Source organism: Zonotrichia albicollis, chromosome 1 (genome assembly GCF_047830755.1).
Source record: "Zonotrichia albicollis isolate bZonAlb1 chromosome 1, bZonAlb1.hap1, whole genome shotgun sequence".
Lineage (NCBI taxonomy): Eukaryota > Metazoa > Chordata > Aves > Passeriformes > Passerellidae > Zonotrichia > Zonotrichia albicollis.
In genome coordinates, this window is record NC_133819.1 from 120720077 (window position 1) to 120740221 (window position 20145).

The following is a 20145-nucleotide window of genomic DNA, read 5'->3' on the forward strand; positions in this document are numbered from 1 at the left end:
TTTCTTCCAGAGATCGCAGGACCTTTCACATGGACATTGAACCCACTGGTTCAGTACTGCAGGTCAAGCTCATTCAGACTTCATTAATTTATCAGAATTACAAAATTCTACTGCCTAATCTAAAAAAGTTTTAAAGAGCCCATAGCTCAGCAAGCTCGCAGACTATGAATTACCATGATCAGCCTTATGAAATGACTTCCCACTGAATACAGAAGAGGTTTTGGACCTTAGGAGGCCAAATCTGCCTGTCCTGTCCTATACTGAATGATCCCATGGAAAAACAGAAGCCTGGTTTTTTCCTAGAAAGGAGGCTGTGGGACACAAGAGGTGAACTTTAAGAGTTAGATCTAGATCATGGAATTCTCACCCTTTCAGACCTAAGAGCAAAACTTTGCCTCAGTTCCTACAGTAACAAGGAAATGAACAGAGCAGGAAAAATGCAATAAGCAATCAGGTCTTTTATTTTTCTCATTTGCTGTGAGGGGAAGGAAAGCACACATTTATTTCCAATGAACGCCAAACACTTCAGGAAGAAGAGAGATTTGTTTTATTATTTGTTCTCATATAATTCCATGATATGATAATCTGGGGTGACCATGTAAGAATCTGATTGTGAAGGATCAGGAGTCATGTCTATTGACAACTTTGCTTGTTCCTTGGTTTGAGAAATTTTCAGATCTTTGCATGCTATTTCAATGAAGAATGTCAAGTAGTTTTGGGATAGCTGCCAGACTGACAACACTGCATTGAGACTTGTGCAAGGTACATTCAGAAACCCTTCTGGTCTCACAGTGTGCTGTAATCCAGAATTTCACTGTGGGAATTTGTCATGTACAGAAGAAATTTGACAAAAAGAGACACTGTGCAGTTATAATATACTTAGCCATTTGCTGAAAGGGAGCATGTTATGAAATCTTTTCAAATTCATGTCTGGCTTGGGAAGTGAAAATAAAAATACAGATTATTGTGGGGTATTTAGAGAATGACTTAGTCCTGCTGCCTTGAACATAGTTTATTGCCCAGGTAGGTATTTGTATAAAGCCATGCCATTCACTTTTACCCATTTACATACTAAGGCTATGTGACAGGGTGTGTATTTCTAGTTGACTTCTTCTTTTCATGCTTTAGCCTATGGAAAAGGCCCATGGCGAAGACCCCCCTTCTGTTTGAAAATACACCAAAACTTGATAATACAACATGACCAGGAAATGGCTTTGGCCATTAAATCCTCCAAATACTCCTTGCACTGGCCTCAAAAAGTGTGTTGGTGTATTGAACTCCTAAGGCATAGCTCAGCCAAGAGCAGCTCTGTTTTCACTGGGGATTTGGCTTCAGTTTGGCCCACCTTTTCTGCACGTAGAGACTTAAAAAAATAAAATTATTTTCTGTCAGGCTTATTTATTTGAGCATGATCTGATTGCTCTAAATCTTGCCTACTTCCGTGCACTTACTCTTGTCTAGAAGGACACAGTAGTGTTGGGGCCTCCACCCACCTTTGTTCCTTAGGTGAACTCTGATTTTTAAAAATAGACAGGAAATTGTGCTCTTTTCCTTTGGTTTATTTCTTTGAATGACAGTGAAAAAGAAGTGTCCTTGCTGTCTGAAAGGATAGTTGAAAAACAATATCTGGATGTCAGCCATCCTTTCGGAAAATGAGACAAGCTTTACGGTGCTTCCAGATGGGATCCTGTGACCTGTGTTCCTCCTTGGAACTTCTTTCATCTGGAAGTTTCCACCCTCAGGTGGGACAGCTCTGTGCTCTAAGGCCTTGTCATCATGTCATTAACACTGTCTGAAGGCATCTCTAGAAGGCTTTTCTGTTGCAATGGTTGTTGTATTTCTATTTTATATGGATACCTGTCCACTCAGGGATTGAAAGGGTGCTGTGCAATATTTGCATGTGATCAAACTTTTCACTCGTATTAGTCCTGGATGCTGAGTTTGATTACACAGAGAGGAAAATGTGATGTGTGCTTACTGTGCTTTGTAGATAATGACACAGACTGCAAAGGAGAAATGTTCCCTAATACCAAATTAGGTTTTATCTCATGCTAATATTTGAACTCATGTTATTCAGCAGATTTATCAAATACAAAAGGGAGAACAATTTTCTGTGATGACTATTGTGTTTCAAAAGTTGTTACTTTGAAGTGATCATTGAGAGAGGGCTTATAAAATCATGGGTAAGATTTAAATTTTTCTTTTGTTTTGTGTGATAGAAATAACCCCACTATTCCAGACTTAGAACAGATTTTTAAAACAACAGTTAAGTCACAGGAAAATATCAATTATGTAGTGAGCAGTATGCCCTGTTGGTCATCACTGAGTTATTCTTGCCACAGAAATGATAGTGACAATATTAGTGCTGACTCTGTATTTTGGATTTGTACTCTTCTGCACATTTGCTGCTGGCAATTCTGGTGAAGTACAGTATTAATGGAAAGGAAATTCCATAAAAATGATGCTAAAAATAGGATTAAAATATATCATAACATCCGACAAATGGTGGTCTTCTTGTGAACATTAAATCTTCTTGTTTGTTGGACCCACAGTGATTTTCTCTTTAAATGAAACTATATCAAACTAACATCCTGTTACCTAAATGTTTGCACTGGCTTGGGTCGGTAAATGCCCAGTATGTTTAGGAAACTTTTTTGACATATGTTTTTGTTACCCCTCTCTAGTCAAATGAGCCACAGTTTTGCTCTTTCCCTCAGATTTGAGGGAAGGTAGGGAGCTCCTTCTTCCCTGTAATACAAATATATGGGCTGGGTTAGTGTTTGGAGTATAGGCAGTGAGATTCCAGTGCTTTCGCCTGATTTGGAGGACATGAGTGGAAGGAACAGGAACATGGTATCCAAACAAAACAAGCCAAATTATAGTCAGCAAACAGGATGATAAACTTCCTGGAAGCTTTTAGTTTATTGCTTAAGTTGATGTAATGATAAGTTCAGTTTGTGCATTTTTTTGAGCTCTTCTTTTTAACAAGAGCAACAAATTCAAGAGTACATATTTCTGCTTCACCATTTAGTTGCTGGAATTTATTTTCTGACAAACATAGCTGTTTGTTTTAGTTGTATGTTTTATTATTTTAGTTAGTTGCAGTCTGTAGCAAACTTGAGAAGTCAAGATGAGAACTTAGTTCCATAATTCAGTTAAAGATATTTTAAGGATGTGGGCTGCTGCTGCTATGTAATTGGCCATACTATTTTAGGACAGAGGGTTAAGGTCAAATCTCTTGTGAATGACGGTTTTGTTTATCTATAGAGATAGCATCCATTCTGTAAATTATTGCACTGCAATCTTCACAGTAGAAGAGGCTAGAAAAATATTTTGAAATGAAACTCTGTTTTTTTCTAAAAAAAAAAAAGCCTGTGGAAAGTTTCTAACTGTGTATTTGGCAACCTCCCTCTGTTCTTATCCCAGCTTTTTCACATGCTGCTGGAAAAAATCACAGTTTAACAATTAGTAATTTTTAACAGGCAGTTTGGAGAAAATGAGATAAAGCCTGAAAGACCAAGCAAGCTGCTTTTCTTTTGTCTTTCTTCTGACAGAATTAGTGTCGTGTCGGCTTCATTTTTATGTGTGAAGTATTAGTTACTTGTCTGGGCTTGTGCTTCATAATTAAAAGTGAACCCATCTTCCTGCAATTTTTTCTTCCTTAATTTTTGATCTGATTGTGAGAACTGAACACCTGGAATAGTGTTAGTAGAGAGAGCATCTTGCCCTGACCTCACTGCTTGCTTGCCTCCCTCTCCTTCCTGTGTGTAGGATCTGAGGGAAGAAGGAAGGTGAAGGTGTTTCTGTCAGGATGATGTGGAGACTGAAGACTTTGAAACTTGATCTTGATGTTGGGTCTCTTCTTAAAGCTACTCCATGGCTGTGGATCTGCTCCTGAAGCTAATTTACCTTCATTCCCAAGCCATCTCTACCAATACATTCAGGTGGTCCCACAGCTTGGATGAGTTGTGCCATCCATAACCTGTTCCTTAAAAGGGATAAGTCAGGCTTCCTAGTGGAGAAGCAACACCTTGTGGTCCATAAATGAGACTGTGATCACAGTAGCTTTTATTATTGCCCAGCAGATGAGCCTCTGCATGGCTCACTGTCTGCAAGTGCAATGCCTTTGGCTGGCCCCTGTATGGCCAATTATAGTAGTCTATTATGGAAACAAGGAAAACCTGCAGAGGCGTCATTTCCTCATCCAGAGGAAGCATGGACTGCAGGATCCAGAACTATTGAAGATGCTGGAAAACAATATTTGATATTTATTTATGGTTTCTTGATTTCCTGGTCCCACTAACCCCATTGTTCCCTTGTGTTGTTCTTAGAAATCTGGTATCTGGAGCTTTGAATGGTTTAGACAATTCTTGTTTTTACTTTGGAGAATGGGAACTGAAAGGATGTTGCTTACAACAAATTAATGCATGAAGTAAAAGATGTGAATTAAAAACTGTTCCATTTCCTTATGTAACCTTTTGTAGAAAGACTTAGTGTGACTTCAGTCTGTGGAATCAACGTGGGTGTTTTGGTAAGCAGCAATGTGTCCTGGTATGAGTAGTATTCAGTGCTGTCAAACTCTGGTTGAGTATTTACAGATGGCATCTGCCACCACTGTGCTCTGTTTGTGCTTGTCTGCAGTTATGGTGCAAGGAGTCTGGTGAGGAGGGTGGTTTGCAGGATGCTGTGACTGCTGAATATTCTCCTTTTAGTTTAAATAGTGGCCCTTCAGACTGTCCCCATGGACTGACTGGGCTTGACAGTCTCATACTATTTTCACAGGTTTAATATCTAAAAAAAATATCCCTACTTCTGTTTCAACCGGAGGATAGTTTAAAGCTTTTGATTACAGCCTAAAAGAGTGATGCTCTTATTTCAGGAAAAGTTAGTAATAAACTCTGTCATCTTAGAGTCCCAACATTGGAACAAAAATTTCATTAAGAAGGCAAAGCAAATGATATTTCAATCAGGTTTTGTCTTTTGTTTCCCTACAAAAATGAATGAAAAGGGCAAGAACAGCCATGCAGCCTGTGTTCCCAAGGAACACATGCTTCACAGACAGTGTGTTGTGCAATTATGCTGGGAACTCATCAAAGCCAAAGACAGGCCATAAACCTCCATAAGACAAAAAAAAAAAAAAAAGAGTCTGTGCTTGAATAGCAAAAAGAGAAAAGAAAGGACCAGTGAGAGAAGTATAGCCTGTGAATGAGTGGGGGGTTATTCCTCCCTAGCATGCTTGTAGGATCCTGGTCCATATTTCTTGAAATTAGGAATTTATTTGACAGTAAGATAATCCAGGTAATGTGGATAAATTCAGATGGTGTTCACCATATATTCTCAATGTTAAGATGCTCCATTTAGTTTTCTAAAATCATGTACTCAGTGGTCATTGTGTCCTTCAAGATGTGGGACCTCTTTGATGGATGTAAATGGTGATTAGCATGTAGATATCCTGTGGTATAATTAATGTGCAGCAGATGTACAGATGTGTAGATATTTGCTTTGTGTATAGCATAAAGGAAAAAGAGAGCTAATTTGTCTTATCATCTACTCTTTTTAATAGTTATCAAGCCAGTAAAGAAATAAAAGATGAACTATTCTTTGAATTTGCACAGTTGAAGTATCCCATGAACCAAGTAGAGTCTAAAAAATAATATTAATTATTGCTTTTTCATGGAAATTGGTTCAAAACCATATGGGCAGTTGGAAATTCATGAGACCAGCTCAGTGTAGAGAATAGAGACATATAACAATCTTTTGTTTGTATGAAGCTGTGTGTAAAATAATTTAAATTTTTATACTATTGTATTCTTTTTGGAATGGAGTTAAGACAACTAACATTGGCATCTAATTTTCAGAAACCAGTACTTTTCTCCTTTATTTTATTTTTTGTATAATAAATGAAAGTTTTGGTTCAAATTGAAAAACATGGGATGCTTATAACCTACTGCAATGTTAATTAAATGATGGTTGCATGAACTGAGACATCATTGCATGTGAGTATGTAAATGTGGCCCTGTTTAAATGGCAAGCAATAGGAATTATCCAAAATGTGTTTCCTTATGTAGGGAAGCGTTCTGATTGTTACTGATTGGGAAAGAACTTAAATGGAATGTTTCAGCTTTTTTTCTGTGATCAGGAGCGAGCACTTTCTAGAAGTTCTATACTCACTACAGCTTCCCTGCAGACTTTGCAAAGAACTGAAATTGGGGATGAAAACTGCTGTTTCATGTTCTTCCTTCCTTCATGTTTTTCTTGGCACATGTGTGCAAATGCAAATGGCAGCCAGAACTGGCAATGAACAGTCTTTGGGAGTACACTTTATTTATACGACTCTGAAAATAAAAATTTTAGCTCTCTCAAGCATTTTAACTCCTAATTAGCATCTAGCCATATGAACATTAAATAACTTCATAATTAAGGACTGTGCATTCCAATATTAGAAAAAAAGTGTTGTGTTGAAAATTGAGCATGTAAAAAGGGGTTGGTGGGCTTCCATTATGATTGTCTGTCAGTATTTTCACATTTCCTTAGTTTATATGTAAAAATGTTTGTTTGTTTTTTAATAAGCTGCATTAATCATGAAGGACCAAATAATTTGTTTTCATTGGTGCAACTTTCCTCCCTTATTCAGATACAATAAGAATTAATACTTAAATTTAAATTCTGAAAGTGGAGATATAACGTGTTATTTCAGGTTTCCTCCTTGTAATAAGTGATAAAGATCATGGCTTTCTTAATTCTGGTGGATATTTTTGAGTTAGAAAAGACTCACACTGGTCTTCAAACATGTTAATGGACTTTAAAAGCATATAGGAGGTGTACAGAGAATGACTTTCTTGTAATATTTTTGAAATTTCAAACCATTATTTTTAAATTGAACCAGAAAATCTAAATACTTCTTTTGGAGAGGTCATTTTTTGACAAATGTGTTTCTCATCTTGTCCTCTCATGTATTTTCTCATCTATTACGCTTCCTGAAATTACTGATTTGTTTAAAGAACTAAAATTTGTGATGTAGAAATGAAGAGTTGTTTCAAAAATATTCTAGGAATGTTGAGTTCTTCCTAACTGGTCTTCTCCTCTTAAAAAAAAAAAATTAGGAATATCCTAATTTTGTGAGTAAAAATTGAAAAAAAAAATCGGGATTTTTTTCCCAAATTGAACAGAGAAAGAAGAAGCAGAAACTCTAGTATGAAGTATAAAGGTTTCAAACTTACAAATTCTTTTCTAATTATGATTGCAATATAATGGGAACATACTGTTACTTCCAGATGTACACTTGTTCTGAGGTTTCCTAGATTCTTGTTTTGGTTTGCTAGTAGTGGACACAGCTGAATTCACTGGGATTTCCTAACAAGAACCTAGTGTTCTATAAATTCAGGAAACGGCTGACTTTTATTAGAAGTAAGCCATAATGGTAAATGTAATTTCTTTTCCATTTCAACTTGAGTGATACAAGATCAGTTTTGTGATTAGCAGTACATTATTCACTCCATGACATACACCAACAGGACCATAGGATGTATTGCCACAGGGAGTTCCACATACAAGTGAATGTTTTTAGTACAGATTCTTTTTTTATTAAAAAAAAAAAAAAACCTTCAAAATGTAATTCAGAGGAATCTTGGCATGCTGGAAACATTTTGTTTATTGATATGGATGCCTCTTGTTTGGTCAATTTGTTGCAATCCCAACAGACTGTTCAGAAATTCAAAGGGGTCAGGCCAATCTCTTTTTTTGCTTTCCAGAACCTCTCTTGGAGACTGAAATGTAACTTGTTTGTATTTTTAATGGGATAAAGGCTTGGTTAGTAGCAATTGATGTTACGTAAAATATTTGCCAAAAGTATTAGCCAAACTGCGTTCTGCTTATCTTGCAGGTGGGGGTACATGGTGTATGCCAGTATATGGCCTTTTACTAAAGCTCTGGTTAAGCTGTATTTTAATTAAGCAAAAATTTAGGTGATCTTCTAGAAGTTTGCTCTATGTGGCATCAGATCACAGGAGCACGTGTGAGCCAGCCAGACCTCAGCCTCTGATTTGGGGAGATTTGCAATGATCGCAGCTGCAAGTGTGCGAGTGCCTCCATCGTTACTCATCAACCAAACTGCTGTTGACCAGCAAGAGCACAGCCTCCCAAAATGAGGGTACTAGATATCCTTATTTTAGTGGCAGGATTCTTGACATCTGGGAAGAAAAGGAATGGATGTCTTCTGAACTGGGCCAGGAAAAGGTTGTACTAAATCTTTTTGAGAATGGCTTCAGTGCAAGGAAGAGGGTGGAGACATCGGACATCCTGCCTGCCTGTGTGGAACTGGACTTTAACTATAAATCTCTTACTTTCATCTGCAATGGAGCTGAAAGGAAGGAAGGGATCAAAAGTGAAAGCTCAGGTGATTTCAGAGGTAGGGAACATGAGTTTAGGGGGTGCTTCCTCATCAAAGAAGGGAACTGACTTAAATGTGTCAAAGTGCATGAAAGAAAGAACAATATGTCCAGTAAAAAGTAGAAAAATATCATCAGTGGCCACAAAATGCAGAAAAGGTGATTGAGGGTCGAAGAAGGATGAGCAAAGGTTTTTTTTTTGCTCTACTCTTAGAAATTTCCTGATACAATAGAGGAAAAAAAAAGATGCATGATGGAGAATGGGTTGATTATCCCAAAATGTGTCATCATATTAATAATGTATGAAAATATTATGAAGACACATATTTTTTCAAAGCATTAGTTTCTGTGTTTGTGTGTGTACTTATGAATTCATGTTTACTTTAAGTCAGGGATGCTCTTTCAGGCAGACTGCTGTCCCCTAGGATCAGATGAATGGAGAAGTGGATTGTTTGATAGGTTGGGAAAAGAAATTATCGCTAGAACAGAAAACATTGCAGATGTTGCCCATCTATTCCCTCTGTACTTACAGGCACTGGAATATGATGCCAGCTTTGAAAGTAGCACTAGGTACAGCAGGGAGGAAGAATGCATCTGACCTTGGCTGATGCTCTCGCTGCTGGTTGTGATTCATCCAGTCCTGCAGGCAAGATGGGAGAAACAGGTGGTGCCTCAGCTGGTGAATCACTGGAGAGAGAAGAAGAGTCTTTTGTTCAGTAGCAGAAGCCAGCCTGAGCAGCTACTGCCACTGCTGCTGGCACAGGTTAATGGGAAGAGGAGGGTAGGAACTCAGTGTTTGCCACAGCTGCTACTGCTGCTGGAGTCTTCTCTATTGATTTTTGTGTTTTTCCTCCTTGCGGCGAAATCAAACAAAAGTGCTTCAACAAAACTGGCTTGGTGTTCTTCTGGGACTTGGAATCTGATGTGCATTAATTATAGTGTGCAAAACTGCTGTGCTAAATGCTACCTCGATGCCTCTGAACTGAATTAGCCACAACAGTTAGTCAGCTATGACAGAGGGCAGTTTTCTTCCCAAGTATAGATCTTCATGTTCTCTCTAGGATCGTTTTGGAATATTGTGAAAAGACCAAAATATTTTCTACCATCCAGATGCCTACAGTTACATTAAGAATGTAGAGAGAGAACATGGAAACTACAAGTATTTAATATTTGTATTTCTAAATTTGTGAAGATGAGGTTATTCTCATAGGCACAGTAAGGTTTTCCTTATAATGCAGCAAATAATGAATTATAATTTCCTTATAATCTTTACAGGATTTTGTTTTTGACACTGTGCAAAATAAAATTGCATTCAATTTTCACGCCCATAACAGCTTTATTCAGAAGGCTTTATGATAGGTTGGGCACTTCACTTGAACTGGTAATTTCCTGCACATTTTCACTTTAGGAACCCTTATTAAAAATACATATGTTTTTTGCAGTTCACCTTGGTTTTGTTTCTGGCAGTGTAGATTTAAGGGTAGAAATGCGGTTAAAAGAATTCTGAGGGGAAAAAATAACTATTTAATTTTTTTTTTTTTTTTAGATAAAACCCACTATTAATTTATAGGCTTAATCCCAAGTAGGATTATTACTTTCAGAAAGATAGTTACATATCTTTTGTGATCCAGGAGCTCTGGCATTATTTCTGGACTTTTTATCTGTAAAGAAGGCAAAAACTTTGTGCCCTGGGAGTCTTCTGCAGGCAGACTTCTTTGTTTTCCCTGATTTCATTCCAGATGTCAGAGAAGTCATTTGTGCTGTTGGCAGCTCCTTGTGCTATCTGTAGCAGTGGTAGGTTTTTGTTGCTTTTTTTTTCCCCCAACAAAACACAGAGCAACCACCAAGAAAAAAACCCACCAAACAACAAACAATGCAACTCTTATTTTGATAAGACCAGAAGTCAAAATCCCCATAACAGGAACCCAGTGTGCGTTCTCTGTAAAAAAAATGCTGCCTCACAAAATCACAAAATGGCAGCTGATCAGCAGACAGGCAAAACCATTAGTGTTTATTTGTCACCATGAACAAATTCTTTTATAATTCTCTGAATTTGGATTTTCAAGTGTTTTATGGTTTCATTTTCATGCCCATTGCTTCCTGTATTATATTACTGCAATGCCAGGCAAAGGATAAAAGAATGAGACCAGGGAATAGTACAGAAAGTATGTAACAGTTCACAGGTAAGATGAACAAAGTTTGTAATTAGCTTCCTTGCTATTATTAGCATGGAATCATCTCCAAATTATTCTTTCCCACATTTCTCAAAGATAGAGGGGAATTACTCTTCTCTACACCACCATGGTAGAGGGATCCTGAGTCACACACATAGGGGCATTTTTATGTTCCCAATAGGACCTGAATGGAGTCAGGGAACTTTAGCACTAAACCGTTACCTTATATATTTCCTGTGTAGTTGCTCCCCTATTCCAAAGGACTTAGTTGGACCCCCATGTTTTTGTCTGCAAGTTTGTCAGACTTGTAAAGATCATAAAACTTCTTACTATATGACTCTCCATATTTAGAATTTTATCAATATTTTGGGGCATTTCTTCTCCAAAGCAGATATGCACTGCTCATGCAGATACCATTTTGTGTTAATGAAGTTTCTGGGAGGATGCTTTAGAAAGTTTAGGTATGTAGTTTGAATGCCAAGCTTTGTGGAGGCAGGAGTTGTGGCACTCTGTGACTCAAGAATATTCCTAGAGTGACAGAGTTTTCCATAAACAGTTCTAAAAACTGACAAACAAAACTGGGTGTTGTTTTCTCAATGTGGGTAACAAACATCCTCCTTTATATTTGCTTTTCATCTGGTCTTTGAAATTTTGATTGCTCTTTATGATAGCCAGCCAAGTTGCTGCTCTAAAATGTTGCATGGAGATCTCTTAAAAAAAAAAATCACCAATGGTCTGGCTGTCAGAAAGTGCCAGGAATTGCTGTTTGCTGTGCTGGAGTATTGAATCCCTATACTATAGCAAGGTGGATAGAATGCTGCTGGCACAAGGTGAAAATCTAGAGAATTACATTTTGGTTTATACCATATGTCTTTGCTGTTATTTTAGAAAATTAAGAACTGAAAGGAACCTAAGAGAAACTCTGGAATCTGCTTGGAAAGCTTTGAGCAAGTTGAGGATCCCTGTCTATGTGACATTGCCCTGGGATCCTGGAGTGCGCAGAGATATTTGTTATTCTCTGTGTTTGTTCTAGTGCTATGAAACATCTACAGTAATGTAGATGAATATTGAAGTAAACTCAGCAAGATGTAGTAAACACAGATGAGTCATGGTTTACTGACATGCATGTTTGATGTAATTGTATTAGATTTGAACTGATTTTTCACTTTGGTGATTTTTGTTGTTTTTTTGATTTTTGTAAGCATGGAAATCATGTATGAGCATTGATTCCTACAGCTGTTTGGTCAGTTCAGGAACAGGATCTATCCTATTGTTTCCTTGCAGTTTTTGCAAGGAAATAATTGCTTTGTTCCTTCATATAATGTGGTGCTTAGTAACGAGTGTGGACTTGGAGTCTCCTACTTGAAGTAATGGTGAAAGTTTTACAGGGAACTCAGTGCCATTTCAGAGGAGTTCCTGACTTCTTGGTTTGGTTTTTTTATTTTTTGGTTTTTCAAGTGTCCATTTCTTTAGTGAATAGTAAATTGGCTGAGATGTCCATTCTACTTCTATATTTTTAGATATGTGTTTTTTGTATGGTTAATTAGAGCTTATGTGGTATGATTTCAAAAGCTTATATAATTATTTCTTTCCATTAATTGAAGAACTGACAGCTCCTGAGTAGTTTCTGTCCATCCTTATATATTTTCCTTTTGAAGTCTGTAGCTTCTGTGCCGGGGTCCTCCTTACAGTTGTGTCTGCAAATTACTTGTTTTTTCTCTGTCTACTAATTTTTGCAGAAATGCTTATGGTTGTCCTCAGTTGATTAAATAATTATGGAGATTTTTTGAGTAGTCAGCCCTCTCTGAGACCTGTGTGTTTACATGAGTTCAGAGACATTAGTCTTTTCATAGTTGCAGTGCTGGATTGAAGTTATTTTACACTGTTAAAAAAGCAGTTACTTCTCCATCCTCTTGCCTGATGATGGCTGTCCATTCTCCCTAGGAAAGTACCAGTGCAGAGGTGTTATGTGTGTGGGGTCTGTGGTGTCTCTGTGCTCCAGGAAGGGAATTGATAAGGGGATTTATGTCCTAGAAACCTGGGTTCCATCAATGCTTTGCATTATTCACTCCACAACGGGTGAAGTCAGAGATTGGCCTTGGAGGTGGATACATCCATCCCTACCTCTGCTCCCCTGATTCTCTTAACACTACTCTTCTAGGAAATGTGAATTATTCCAATTACTTTGCAATACGTGCAGTTTGTAGAACTTTATGCAAGTGCTTGAAAAATTCAAATTGTCACATGCATTGATTTTTTGAGACACAGCACAATGATCTTTTTTTCAGGAAGCAAATCTGCATTGATAGGGAGAACAATGGAGCACTGAGCAACATGGTGTGGTGGAAGGTGTCCCTGCCTATGGCAGGGGAATTGGGACTAGATGGTTTTTAAGGTTCCTTCCAACCCATAGGCTGTTCCATGATGCTATGATACTGTGAACAGGTGGCAAATATTAGGGAAAAAACTGGCCTCATGACTACACCACCCCTGCAGAATGAATACAGCAAAATATTACAGGAGCTTCCAAGAAGTTGCAGGAAGGGACTGAAGTTGCCCCAACCTCCCTACCTTAATTAGTGATTTGTGTCTGGGCTCTGTAAAAGTTTGGATTTTCCTGGATTTATTTTCTGATAACCTCTGCAGATGTGATGTCTGGGACAGGGCTGCTTGGACAACTGTTTATTGCAGCTGATATATTCTCTTCTTGACCTCCTGACTCTCATCTAGCGTCTTGAATCACTTGGGAATAACTCATGCCTCAGCTCTCAGTTCCTTCTTAGTTTCACTATCAGTCAGCTCAATGTTCACCTTCCTTCAGAGTTACAGGAAATGAAGATCTTCTTAGATAACATAAGTGCAGATGAGCAGTGTGTTTGGTCTATAGGGAAATAATGTGAACAGAGAGATATTACAGATAGTAAAAATAGATGTGAGTTTCAGAGGTAGTTCTTGTAATTATTTTTTCCTCTTTGATTCTAAAGCATATTTGATGGTGTTGCATGGTTTAGTGAAAACTTCCAAAATTTAACTCAAGTCATGCAGGCTTTCACTCTTTATGGGATTGATTGTACAGATAATATATGCAGCAAATTTGCCATAACCCCTGGGGATATTCTTAGCAAGGAATGATGTAAAGGGCTGCCGTCCACGATCAGTTAACTGCTGCAAATGAGTTAATGGCATTTTTTTAGCACCAGTAAAACATTAAAAAGAAAGCACAAATAGTCAGGAAAAAGACGGGTTTAATGAACTAGAAAATCTACATCGTTGTGGAGAGCGATAGGAAACGTACAGTGTGCTGGCAGTATTCCAAACTTAATTCAGTTTATGTCCTGGATAACTAGATTTGACTCTTCAGTAATAAAAATGTGTAATGCCAGTTACATAGTTCTCTTCAGCAAAGAAAGGAGCATTGCTTGGGAATGAAAATGTTTAAGTCCCAGCAGAGGGCAAGAAGGGCTGCTGTGACTGCTATCGTTCCACACAGGGGTTATTTATTGCCTCTTTTATGGAATTTGCACCACGCCAGAATTTAGATGAGCTCATGTACAGTGTACAATGCACAGTGACTCGGAGCTAAGTGGTTATGAAAGACATGACGTTTGTGCGCTCATGGTGCCATGTTTTAATGACTGAAGAATATGCATGTCTGTGTGAAGAATTATCAATGTAAGATTTTAGTCTGCAGTTTGTAGATACTTTTTAGGACGTACCAATATCTTTGCAATGAAATGAATTAATGAAAATGAATTCTGCTCTCTGTACTTGAGACATTTATTTCTTTAGGAATTGCTTTCTGTACACATCTTCTTTCTGTGTCCAGTTCTTGAATGTAAAATGAAAGAAAACTTACAATTTTGGTATTTCATTGGTGGTATTACTAACTTCTGATTTGATCACTGGGGATTAGGTTCTTGGGGAGGCAGGACAGAGGAGTTTTCGTTAAGCAAAACCAGATGCAGCTGACTGTTGTTTAAGCCAATTTACTTTAAAATAAGTTTGATTGTTACTATGTCTGAAATCTGACTTTTTGTTGCTATGGTAAAAGTAACATGACATAATAGTATCTCCTGATTAGTTTAATTTGGAAATTAGCATCTTATTTTGGCTTGTCTTGTGCTCAATTTGTAAAGTAATAGAGTGAGATTTTGAAAATTAATAAATTTTTCTCTTGCTTAATTGTAATATGAGTGCAGGATGGAAATAGTACTTCAGAGAATGTTCAGTTTCTCAGTTTCATTAACATTTTACTCTTTTTAACACTGTGTAGATAGGTCTTTCTAACATGTTAGAATAACAGGACTACTAAATGATGTATAAATAAAGAGCTTGTTTTAGATTTTGAATAATATTCTGATGTGGTTCTATATCCAGTTTGGGAAACAAATTAAAGCATAACATGCCAGAAGTTGTTCAAGTCTTCCTGAAATAACTTTTTCCTTATTTGTCTTGTTTCATGCAGGCTTTTCTTCACCGAATGATCCAATGTGCTGCAGCCAAAGTGGATAAAAACGTCACAGAAGAAACAGTTAAGGTTAGTCTCCTAGTTGCATTTTTTTCTCCTGTTTTATATCTGATGTTTCACTTATGTATGTTTTATTCTTTTGCAGATGTTGTTTTCAAATATTGAAGATATTCTTGCAGTTCACAAAAACTTCCTGTCCCTTGTGGAGGACTGTTTACAGCCAGAACCCAATGCACAGCATGAAGTTGGAACCTGCTTTCTGAATTATGTACGCTATCTTTTATTTCAGCCTTTTTTTCATGTCTTTCTTTTATTTTTTGCTTTTATTAATTACTATCATTATGATAAGTGTGCATAGTCATGAAGCCTAATTATGGCTTGATTGCATAATGAAGTTCATCTCTTGGTTACTGTCATGTCCAAGAAAAAGAAAGAGATGGGAGGACAGCGAAGAAATAACATATTAAATGACACTTTAGGTGTTTCATCATTTTTATATTCACCAGATCAGCTCAGGCTGACAAACTGAGCCCTGCAACTTGGGCAAAGCTGTTCCTATGTGTCAGATGGAGGTACAAGGTTGCATGCAGCAAGAGTAGTACTATCTTTTTGTTCCCCCTTAGTGCTATGCAAAAATGTGAATATTGAGTAAAGAATTGTATATACTGGATCAAATACCTCCATGGTTCTGGATTGTGAAGACATTTGATTTCCAGCCACTGCAGTACCTCTACAAACAAGTGTGTTTGTGTGTCCTGTAGTAATTGGTTTCTAGGAGTATTATTTTTCCTGTTGGAGCAAAACAAGGATGTTACTGTTACAGAGCTCTGCAAAATGAAGACAAATTGGTTTGCTCTCAGTTGTAGACTTAAAAAAAAGTCCAGGTTTCATTGTTATCTCTGGTTAGAGTCCCATTTGTTTTTTAAGTCTTTAATTATTCATTGTGGCAGGAGAAATCTATTAATGGAACAGAAATTGAATAACATGAGTTTTTAACTTTACAGAAAAATGGATCATGTTTGAAAACAAGTGTTAGCAGCAAATTGGGTAATAATGTCAACAAATTAGCCATTCATTTTGCATTTTCTTCATGTATGTTTTTATCCTGTTTGTTTGTGGGAGTGCAGCACAGGCTGGGATCTATCCAACTGGGGCTCAGCTCTGTGGAAAGAGACCTCAGTGTCCTGGTGGACCACCATCCCAATATGATTGAACAGTGTGCTGCTGTGACAGAAAAAATAAAGCCAAGAACATGCTGGGTTGCAACAGTTAGAGCATCACCAGCAGAGATAGAGATCATTATCACTGTCTGCTCAGTGCTTGTCAGGCCACAGCTGGAGTTCTGTGTTCAGCTGGAATTCTGTGGTCCCTGCTGTACAAAAGAGATGTGGACAGTCTGGACAGGTTTAAGAGAAGAGCCACAAGGATGATCATGGAAAGTGTTCCATGTGCATGCCTGAGAGAACTGACTTGAGAAAGGAAGGCTTAAATGAGACTTTATCTGTATGTTCCAGTATTTAAAGGTGGCTACAAAGATGGAGACTCCCATTTTACAGAATGACGTGAATAATAGGAGGGGTAATGGGTACAAGTTTCTCCCGGTGAAATTCCAATTGGACTCCAAAGAAAAATTTTTCACAGTGAGAACAATCAGCCATTGGAATAATCTCCCCAGGGAAGTGGTGGATTTGTCAACATTGGACACATTTAAGATTCCACTGTACAGGATTCTGGGCCGTCTTGTCTAGACCATGCTCTTGCCAAGAGAGGTTGGACCAGATGATCCCTGAGGTCCCTTTCAACCTTGTTTTCTATGAATCTGTGTTTGAAATTCCCAAGTGGTGCTTCCAGACTGTTCATAATTTGAGGCTAGACCTCAAATAATAAATGTATGAAGAAGAGCTGACTTTCTAGAATGAAGGCCATATTAGCTTTGCAAAGAGTTCATTCCATGTTTTATTAATTTAAAAAAATCAAAATGACAAGTGAAAAACAATGTCTCTTTTTGTTTCTGCAGAAAGAGAAATTCCGTATCTATGATGAGTACTGTAGCAACCACGAGAAGGCACAGAAAGTTCTTCTTGACCTGAACAAAATAAGAACAGTGCGGACGTTTCTTTTGGTAAATAAACTTTGAGTTCGTGTTTCTAACTTCGTATTTTTCAGATTTTTCTTTTCACCTCCACCATGTAACAAGTACAAGCACACCTGCAAGTGGTTAGCAGGCAATTTTAGGTGGGGGTGGTGTTTCCAGAGGAAGAGTGTGGTTAAATAATATTTTCATTGCTGTGCTTGGATCTGTGGGTAATACAGAATTAGGCAGTGTACCTTGAAGATACTGGCTAGGATACAAGGGTGTGACTCTCTAGAAAGGGCAAAGAATAGGATAAAATAGATGAGGAGTGATAGGGAAAGGAATTGTAGGAAGGAGCTGGAGAACTCAGCAGAACTTCTGAAGGGGATGTCCACATTCTGCTACTGTAGCCACTGCTGTTGCAGACAGAAACATCTTTTGTTTTGCATCAAGTAGCCATTTGAGTTTTATATGCTGACTTAATCTAAGGTGAAAGAAACAGCTCCACAAGTAGTCTTTCACTTTATAAGACAAGTAAGGAGGGGTTTGAAAATGTTAAGTCTGATAGTCCTCATGGTTTTTTAACAGCAAAACAAATTTTCATGTAAATACTGAGTTTGCTAATAGTTGACTTTAGTTGTCAAAAGCAGGATTCAGTGTGGAATGACTTTTGAGTTTCCTCCATGGTGTCCTGTGGTATAAAGGTTAGCTTTGAAATGAGTGGTCTACTATATTGAAAATTAAATACCTGAGCAAGTGTCCATGGATATGCTATCACATTTTGGAGTGATCAGATTTGATCATCGTGTTTTGGGACTGGAGAACAAATGACCCTTTCAGCAAAGCATCACAGATGTATTTGAGGAAAAAAGATTCTGCCAACACTGACAGTATCACAAGTCTTCAGTTAATTTTATTAATTATTTTTAGCATGCAGTAGGGTTCCACTACTGCTGTTGACAGAGTTATTGGTGAAGTCCTATTGCATCACACTGATGCTTTGAAAGATACCAGAGCTGACTCCCCAGCTGCACTTACTTACAGCCAAGTTAATGAGCAGTTTGGGAATTTCCTTATTGTGGGAGATACTGTGTGACATGAGGCACCATCTGCCTTTTTGCTAAGAATCTCTTACACAGAAATGGTGATTCACAGTTAAAGACTGCTTCAAAATTGTTCTATTTTTCCTCAGTGGTTGACACAATATCTGTCACTTTGTCCCAGACTGGGGAGTTTCATACATGTGATTCTTGTATTGGGAGCAGCACGGCCAGACTCAAGAAGAAAGGGTGAATTCTGACTACAGAGGCAAAAAGCAAAATACTGGAGAAAGATGGCAAAGAGCTTGTTTTGTGGTAAAAGAAGCCAAGTGTGCCATTGTGGCAGTTCATAGTGTGTCTGTTTTAGGTGCTCTGGGACACATGCAGAGGTCTTTCTCTTCTGGTTTGGGTCCCTCATGGATTTAGAGCATGATTTGAAAGCACTGTCAATGCCTTCTGGGTACACCAAAGGATTTGGGTCATTAGAGTTGTGGTAATCTATAAATTACTGGGAGCTGAAGCCAGAACTTTTGAGGCTTTGAGTATGGAGGCAGTTGTTGTAACAACTATAGTCTTCATTGCCATTATCTTACTGTGTCTTTATCAGTAAAGCTTTTGTGTTTGGAAGTGAAATCCTTTAGGCTAAAGCATCCTTTAGGATAGGCCAGAAGCTGGTTAAGCATGAGTACAAAGCAGAGACTTAAGAGTGGGTGTGGACACCCCCAGCAGCGCTGGTTGTAGGAGAAGTGTGTTGGGTGGCCAGCCAGTTGTGCAGCCTCTGTTCCATCAACAATGTGTCTGCATCCAGATTTGTGGCCTGTGTCTACATCTCATCTGGCTGTCTTAAACTGATTTTCTTTAGTGTCCTCAGTTTAGACAACTTGTTCTTTGAAGCTGAGATTATCTCATGCCATTGCATCACAATTCCTTCTGATCTCTCCATAAAATAATTGTCATCATTACTTTAGGTCTTTTTGTACTTACACTTTAATTCCAGCAATTCCAAATATTTGCTGTGATGTGCTTTGTGTGTTTTCTTATCCCCAAAAGCCCTTATTCTTTTCTCTCTCTCAGCTACTTTTATTGGGTACTTCCACCCAATGTTTAATTTACTCTCTGCTTCCATGATCAGATGTCTTGTCGATATTTTTTAATAGCCTTTTGCCCATGACTTCAGGATATTTTATTCATTTCACATAAAATTTAAATATAGAAGCATGAAAATAGAACATGGTTTTTTTGAGGTGTGTAACAAAAAATTAAATGTTAATAGGATGGTCAAGTTCAAACATTCAAACCATCTTTGATACTACTTAATGCTACAAACACTTTTTAGAAACAGTGTCAGCTGTAGTGGTCATCCTGAAATATTTTTATTTTTGTTTGTTGAAGTCTGAAAGCATACTTTGAGCATTTTTACTGTTTTTTAGTTTCATACTGTAAGAAAAAGTCCTCTTCATCAGACTGGATGAAGAAGGTACTAATGTGAGAGGCCTGCATTCTGCCTTTTTGACTTCCTTGTCATGTGTGATAGCCTGTGCATGTGTTCAAGACTGTACTTTTGACAGTCTTGCAAACCTCCCTCCTTATATATGTATTTACACAGTTTGTGTATGCTTTAGCCAAACATTGCTGTATACCTATGCTCTTGTCTTCATTTCTGATAATTTTCTTGGGATTTTTCAATAATTGGTGAACCCGTTCCCTCTCCAGAACTGCATGCTCCTTGGAGGACGCAAGAGCACAGATGTACCCCTGGAGGGATATCTAGTGACACCAATACAGAGAATATGCAAGTATCCCCTTCTTTTGAAGGTACTCACCAGATTTTTATTGAGGACTTTATACTTCCTGTATCAAACTGGTTGCTAAGCATGTTTCTGAACCCCAGGAACAATCTTTCTAGGCAGTGAATTATCTCTTTATTAAGATATTGGACCCAGCCTTGCTCCCATTAAAGCTGGTGGCAAGTCTTGTGACATCAGTATTAAAAGAACTGAGG

General features: G+C 37.8%; 1 protein-coding gene across 1 annotated transcript in view; it reads left to right on the forward strand.

Annotated features, from left to right (window-relative positions):
- The window catches only part of PREX2 (phosphatidylinositol-3,4,5-trisphosphate dependent Rac exchange factor 2), a 171377-nt gene that overhangs the window by 29361 nt on the left and 121871 nt on the right, over positions 1–20145 (forward strand). Inside the window, exons 3-6 of the mRNA XM_005479357.4 lie at positions 15027–15098; positions 15175–15297; positions 17047–17151; positions 19857–19958. Coding sequence (XP_005479414.1) covers positions 15027–15098; positions 15175–15297; positions 17047–17151; positions 19857–19958 — 402 coding nt within the window. The remainder of the gene's footprint in view (positions 1–15026; positions 15099–15174; positions 15298–17046; positions 17152–19856; positions 19959–20145) is intronic.